This window comes from Contarinia nasturtii, unplaced genomic scaffold (genome assembly GCF_009176525.2).
Source record: "Contarinia nasturtii isolate CC-2019 unplaced genomic scaffold, AAFC_CNas_1.1 Cnas_scaffold_2678, whole genome shotgun sequence".
In the NCBI taxonomy this organism is placed as follows: Eukaryota; Metazoa; Arthropoda; class Insecta; order Diptera; family Cecidomyiidae; genus Contarinia; species Contarinia nasturtii.
In genome coordinates this window covers 590,799-598,283 of record NW_022199997.1, presented here as the reverse complement: position 1 = coordinate 598,283, position 7,485 = coordinate 590,799, and the positions used below count along the sequence as shown (strand labels likewise).

General features: G+C 33.2%; 2 protein-coding genes across 3 annotated transcripts in view; one reads left to right on the top strand and one right to left on the bottom strand.

Annotated features, from left to right (window-relative positions):
* The window catches only part of LOC116348886, a 6,923-nt gene extending 6,831 nt beyond the window's left edge, over positions 1-92 (bottom strand). Inside the window, exon 1 of the mRNA XM_031780078.1 lies at positions 49-92. The gene's annotated coding sequence lies outside the window, so the exon portion shown is untranslated. The remainder of the gene's footprint in view (positions 1-48) is intronic.
* Positions 93-3,421: 3,329 nt separating this feature from the next.
* On the top strand, positions 3,422-7,021 carry LOC116348855. 2 transcript variants are annotated; one of them, XM_031780028.1, is made up of 4 exons: positions 3,422-3,496; positions 4,885-5,501; positions 5,580-5,989; positions 6,058-7,021. In XM_031780028.1, the coding sequence occupies exons 2-4, from the start codon at positions 4,912-4,914 to the stop codon at positions 6,306-6,308; spliced, it is 1,251 nt and encodes a 416-aa protein (XP_031635888.1). In that variant the 5' UTR covers positions 3,422-3,496; positions 4,885-4,911; the 3' UTR covers positions 6,309-7,021. The 2 variants fall into 2 exon arrangements, with proteins under 2 accessions (XP_031635888.1, XP_031635887.1); XM_031780027.1 differs by lacking the exon at positions 3,422-3,496 and adding an exon at positions 4,715-4,800.
* Positions 7,022-7,485: the final 464 nt, after the last annotated feature.

Below are 7,485 nucleotides of genomic sequence, written 5' to 3'. Positions count from 1 at the left end.
CGACTCTTTGTGATATCAATGTAAAGTAAAAATTTAGTATAAATTAACCTTAAGTGGTTGTCCATATAAATTGCGTGCTTTATCAAAAAATAATCGCTTATAATTGTAAAGATCTTTTCCTTGTATAAAATCCAGTTGCATTGTTGGAAACGGCATAAATGTAACTGCACTCAATGTTTGATTCCAGTACACGATTATTGCATTTAACACTTGTCGACTCCAAATGTTCTTGAAAATGTTCAATAATTCTTTGTCGGCTGAAGTGTCCAACTCTTCTTCTAATAAAAAGATGTATTTTGTTTCTTTGCTTCTTGGCAGGTACATTTCGATAAAATCCAAATTGAGTGCGTCCAAATTTCGAACAATATTTAAATTGTACACTTGAATTCCAATGACGGTATTACTTAATGTCCTCGGATAATCAATCTTGAATTTATCGCCGGTCATGTTGAAGTCATACCTTCGAATTTGGAGAAAAGGCAATTTTCGATTTAGTTATGCTTGTCACTTGTATTTTTGAGCGGAAATCATGTAAATTGAGCGGCAAAAAAAGAGTTTACTGTTTACCTTGATACTAGAATGCCGGCTGTCATGCATTTATTTATTCGATTGATTAATATATCAGCCAAACCCGTTGACAATGATCTTTCTACGTAGATGTGATTGAAACGATACGAACTATTATCCATGCAAAATAAATGGGCAATGTACTCGATCATTTCATGGTATTGACCGACTGTTTCGTCTTCAATCGACTGCGGAAATATTAACTCTTCGTTATAAACTGTTTCATTTGTTACGTTATTCGCTTTATTTAAATCAAAAATCGCCAGCAGCATTAAAACAACCGATATGAATCTCTTGCTTCGTTCACTCGTCATTTCGATTATGCGAGGTTCTTATTTTTTGTGTAATATCCGCTGCACGCGATTTTCGATGTTAACACTCCTGATTCACAGACTGTATTGAACTCATACCGACCATAACCATATGCTTTTTAGTCAGTCACATTAAATTGTCCCTATGCACTGTGTATTCTATTCAAATATTCAAACGCTCAATTAGCTACTTTTATGCGATAAAAACAAAAACAAAAGAGAACTATATTTATTAGGCTGTCACAATTGCCGATATAAATGCAAACGCTATAACCAATTTGTTGCGCGTGTATGTCCTTTTCGGTCCTTTTCATGTACACACACATACACCATTCAACTTTCGCCATTTGCCTATAAATGACTTACACTTAATGTATTGATATCAGTCAAAAGAAGCATTGTATTTGCACAGACAAATGCCATCAAGTTTATGGAAAATGAAAAATAACACACGTCATATCTGAAATTCCGACCCGTTTATATGACAATTAATTAGAGTTACACGTGAAGCGATATTTATCAGTAATTAAGCCAACGTCAATATATTATAGGTAATATGCTCTTCAGAGTCTGAAGTTCAGTACACACTGTTGAAGTGTTTAATTTTGAAAATCGCATCATATCGAAATCCAGTATGGGCCAACATATGAAGAGAAATTGACAGGTTTCACATTTCACATTCAGTTTTAACGTAAATTATCTTTTGAAAACACACACAAAACAATCACTCAGTGAGCAAGCAAGAGTTTTATGGTTTACTTCAACGTACGAATCAGTGTTTTCATATTTGAAGGATGAAGCATTGTCAGCCAACAAGCAACGATACAGACGATTTCAAATGAAGAAGAAGCAATGACCATGACGTAAACTTCAATTCCACAAAACATCGGTCGGTGTTCACACACCAAACAAAAAAGAGTATCAGTGAATAGCGAAATTATGTATATATCGCCAAAGGGTTGATTTTAATTTAACCGTTATGGAAATCATATCAAATTGTCTACATAAACAGTATGAAGCATGATGTGGTTTTCTGAATATGACCAGTGTTCGGTAAAGATGAAGATAATAGATAAGATACCAGATAAGATACAGATAAGATGCTATCTATATCTTATCTGTAGCTAGACCGAAAAAATCTCATCTTATTTAGATACTTTAAAAAATTTCAGTATCTTTGAATGGTAGATAAGATACTTTTTAAGATAATTTTTTGAGAAAACAAATTTAAAAAATTTAAAGTATCTTATCTAATATCTTATTATTTAAAGTATCTTATCTAATATCTCATCTTATCTGCAGGTAAGATGCTTTTTAAGATATTCATCACGTATACACAAGGTGAAAATGATTGTCCGAGAATGAATGTGAGACAAAAATTGGTGACGACTCAGTACTTTTTGCATGGCGGTGTTACATTTCAATAAAATCTTAGGAGAAGTCTCAAATTAATTCTCGGACAATCAAATGTACAGTATCTTATCTAATATCTTATCTTATCTTGCAGATAAGATACTTTCTAAGATATTTCTAAAAAATTCAAATAAAAAATGTTCACCCATTTTTTATCTTCATAAATATCTCAGATAATCGAAGATATTATCTCATCTTCTATGTTTTTTTTTAGATAAGATCCTGTATCTTATCTAGATATTTTTTTCGACACACACAAAAATCTTATCTTATTTAGATACTCAAAAATTGGATTTTACCGAACACTGAATATGACACATACCACACATACGTAACAAAACAGTTACCGTACATCAAAAATTCATTATTTGCCTATTCAGTTCAAAGCATTGCGGTTCACATATGTGATTATTGTGCACTTGAAGACAAAGAGTCTATTTCAGTCGCCAATGTTTGTTGTTTTCAATGAATAACATCTCGAGAGATTTGAAAAAGGCGACAGCGACAAGTGAACTAAAACAAAAAAAAAACATGTTCGAAACGGCAAACGCTATCGGACCCCTCATAAACAGGTGATTGTGGAAAAGATAAAAAAATCGCATGAAATATTGCACCCTCAATGAATTTTAATCGCTTAACTCGGACATGCATTGCATGTTTTTGTCTCTTTGCATTTTTTACCGCTTCTTTCACTCTCGTGGTTCATGCTGCATTTGCATAGTGTTAATCTCCCCATTTATTAGCATCAGGTTTAATACATACATATAACCTTTTCTTGGTTGTGACCAGCAACGAAAGAGACAGAGAGAGCGAAAGCAAGATAAACAGAGAAAATAGTGAGTGAGCGAGAGAGATAGAGAAAACCCCAACTTGTTAAAACGCTTTAAAATCTGTGGTGATTGTTGGAACAAGTGATTTCATGAATTTTAATGAGTTTTCTTTGGCGGTGTTTTTTCTGTCAAAAAAAGATTTAAATATAAAAAATCCCAGTTCAAAGAGCAAAATCAATCGATATTTTAGCTTTTTTTTACAGTAAAACGTAATTAATAAAAATAATTGCAGGAAAACACATGCAATATATACGAAAAAGAAGGGCCGCATAATCCAAATGCTAACATCGATAGCATAATCCAAATTAATGCCATTTGCAAGAGTTGTCGTACAACGCACAAAAAATAGCTGTACTTTGGCTGCATCGAGCATAAGTAATTTGATTTTATATGGAATTTCAAATGTTGAGCCATAGAGCAAGCGACCGCAGACATAGACACGAAGCAACATGAATACGTTTGTGTTTTTTTTTTCATCGGATGCATATGTGTGATACTGAGCCGATGATAAACGTAGGGAACTCGATGCAAGACCTTAATTCGTGGCACTGAACCATTAAATTAATACTCAAATAAATTACCAATTACATGTTTATTCACTTTGAGCTTGAAATCACATGAACACAACGCATTTTGTCGCCAAAGCTGAATCGAGAGATATCGATGGTCAAACGAAAAGGTTTGATTGTTCTTTACAACAGTAAACGTGCACAGCAGAAAAATGAGATTGGAAGGAATTGCCAATGCACTTGATAACAATCGAATTGTTTTTCAGCCGGCAATGACACTAAAGCGAAAGTGAAAGTTGAAAAATGGATGTTATTCTTTTTTTTAGTTTTGTGTGTCTGTAGACAAAACAAAAAAGTTGATTCCGAATGATGTTTATAGGCCGGTATTTGCACTCAATATTTAAGCGGGCTTCATTATTTTTTTTTACCGTTTGAACATAAACAATTGAAAATGAAAACAATTGATACAGAATATTTGAGGAATATAAAAATGTTCTCAAAAATGTATCTCAACTCGTTTGCTGTATCGTCTTTAAAACAATGAATTTGATGCCTTGATAATTATTAACGAACAAAAACGTCGAAGGAGCAAATCAATGCATTGTACTGATTTTCGTGTTTTTTTTTTTTCTCAGAAGTAATATTTATTTTTTCCGGGGAAGTTGATTTGAAAACAAATGTATGTGGCCAAAGAATCATTTAGTTATTATTATCATCATTATTAGCTTACGCTTTCTTACGCTTACTTTGTCGTTACGAATAAATGTTTGTTTATTTTATAACATTTGTCGGTGTTTGTTTATCAAAAGAGTTGGTTTGACATCTTGGACGCATACAATTGAATCAAAAGAACATCTTATACATTTACAAATAAGAGATGCGACTTTGCGGCATCGAAACTGATTTTGTCGCGTCCACACGCACACAGAGACACTTTAGTTACATTTTACTAATGTGGCACACGCTTCGGAACAAAGATGTGATCAAATTTTCACTGTGGGTGTGTGTGAACCACCAATCGTTTTAGCGAAGTGTAACCAAATATTGATTCGTCTTCATTGTGCACAGTGCCTTTGAATCGATAAGAACGTCGTACAGCCGACATATTTTGTTTGTGTAAGGTGTAATTTTTGCTTGAAATATAAAAAGAAAATTCTTCTAATATTTCTGGTAAGATTTATACCGCAATTTTTTACATTTGTTGAAAATGAGTATTTTATGAGTTGAAATTATCTTTTCGCTGTTTAATATTAGAATTTCGTGGCAGTGACGTTTGATAGAATGGATTCGACCGATGATACAATGGATTCGTGCACAGATACGAAAAAACGTCGAATGGAAGAGTCAACACCAAGTAAAAAGGATGCAACGACAAATCAAATTTCGTTTGATACATTGAATTCTACACAGTTGACAAAAATTTTCTCCATGGTCGAATTGAAAGAATTGGCCGCATTGGGATCCACATGCAAAAAATTCAATCGAATTGCGCGCAAAGTGTTCGCTGCAAAACATCAGTCACAACTGATCGAAATATATGGAAATGGGCCACTGGTCAAAGTCGCTACAATATTGCGTTGTTTTCAAAACCAATTCACACGGCTCGCCATTTTCTATGCCAACAAACCAAAAGTCAATGTGAAAATCGACGTATTGATCAACAAATATTGCCGTCAAATGTTGAACGAACTCCAGTTATCTGATGTAGGATTGTATTCATCGGCCCGTTCGTTTATTTTTCCATTTCGGAATGTGATGCAATTGATCATTCGATCTGGTTTACTAAGCGGAAAATTGGATGACATTGCAACATCGTTTCCAAATGTCATGAGCATCGTTTTACACGCTGGTGTTCAGCCTGGTGGTGAAAAGTAAGTAATTTATTTTTCAATGGTGAACTTTTTTTCATACGAAACTGATGACTTTTTTTTCCATCGCATTCTCGCAAGAGATAACACAGCCATTCCTACGTTGCAACACTTGAGCATCAGTTTCGATCCAAACGTTGAATTGGATGCGTTTAAAACAACGTTGATGACATCAAATCCACAATTGACCAGCTTAATCATTGATTACAGTGATGATGCCCCGATTGGACATTTATTATTGATTCGCGATTCACTGCCAAATCTCCAACGACTTACGCTTCGTGTAAAGACGGTGTTTGTGGACAAGGAACCTTTCAAACCGTTGTTGTTCAAAAATCTTCGTTTTTTGACCATTTCCTACACCGTTTCAAATGTTTTACGAAACTTTGTCATCACATCTACATTTCCGTTTGAACTGCTCGACCTGTCAATTGAAGGAGGAATCATCGATGGTCATTGTGTTGAGTTTTTGAAACGACACCAAGCAAAACGTAATTTGACACATCAATTTATGGATTGAACATTTTCTAATGAAAATTATTTGTTTTATTTTGCTCAGATCTCCAGTTGACGCTGTCGAAAGTGAACAATCAACAAATCGAAAAACTCATTCCCGTCCTGTCGTCAGTTTCACATGTGAATTTTGTCATCCACAAGGAATTCAGCGTGACTCGGAGCGGTTTGATGCACTTTGTGTCGCAGTGTAAAAATCTTGAATACGTTCGTATTCAACAGCCAAATATGCTTTCATTACCGCCAATTGTGATCACTTGCATTGGCATCAACGAGAGCCTTTGGAACAAGGATTAATTTGACAAAAATTTACATTTTTGCTTAAGTAAAATGAGACCGTAATGGATAAGACATATTTTAGAAATGTTTCTAAACCGTAGACGGGATTTGATTGACGCTAGAAATAGGTGATTTTATTTTGAAGTTACCGAAAAAAATACAGATTAAATTTTAATGTGAAAAGGACTAAGGTGGAGAATATGCTAAAGGAGAAAATCAAATGAGTCAATGATATTGATGTGATGCATGTTACATGTCACGTTAGAAACTTAGTTCGTAAACATACCAGAGAAAAATGAAACATGAAACAATTTCGAATAATCGACATTGCAAAGTCGATAATAGATGGCGCTCCAAGTTGATCGCACACTTTTGAATATTTGAACATTCAAAAAATGGAGAGTATTCTTTTCCAAACGATACTTATCAAAGTAGAATTTAATTGAAACGAAATGCTCAAATAAATATAAAAATTGACTTATGATCTTGAATGCAATGTCATGAAAACTGTCAATTTCCAGGATATCGCACGCAATAATGAACTTTTCAGTGTTAGTTCATGCGATGACTTTGTAGTTCGCATTATCTTATAAGAAAAAAAATCAACTCAGGGTAGAAAAAATTAGCAAAATTCATTTGGAATAACAACATCATCTGAAATGTATTCTGTATATACATGTACCCGATTATTGTTAATGTGAATGCCTCATGAAAAACTGTGTAGAAAAAAAGTAAGCAAAATAAAATGTGCAACGTTGAATTTTGTTCAAATTTATACTTTTATTGATTTTTATAATAAATTATAATTTCAAAATTAAACTTTTGACTTTTGTTGTGTTGAACTCTTTATATGACTATGTATCATTTCACAATTTAAACTGTTTCATTTTTGTCATAGAAAATGAAATATTGAATGTCTCGGCTTCAATTGTTTTGGATTATAATAACTTTTTTTTTTGAATAACATGCACAAAAAATATATTTAAATATATTATGTCTATATATATATTTGTAATCTGTTAGTATATTTTTATTTTGATATAGGCAGATTTTTCAACTGTTCCATAATGTGTGATTTCATTTAACTTCGTTCATAAGCGATTCGTTTTTGTCTATTTCCATGTATATGGCATGTATATTTGATTGTGACCTTACTATTTAAATCTATTGTGTTTTGTACGAACATCGTGCTTTT

Bases quoted from the DNA above. Each gene is read 5' to 3' on its own strand.
- LOC116348855 (XM_031780028.1), top strand. From the start codon at position 4,912: ATGGATTCGACCGATGATACAATGGATTCGTGCACAGATACGAAAAAA. The intron at 5,502-5,579 runs GTAAGTAATTTA...CATTCTCGCAAG, and splicing joins GTTCAGCCTGGTGGTGAAAA to AGATAACACAGCCATTCCTA. The intron at 5,990-6,057 runs GTAATTTGACAC...TATTTTGCTCAG, and splicing joins GAAACGACACCAAGCAAAAC to ATCTCCAGTTGACGCTGTCG.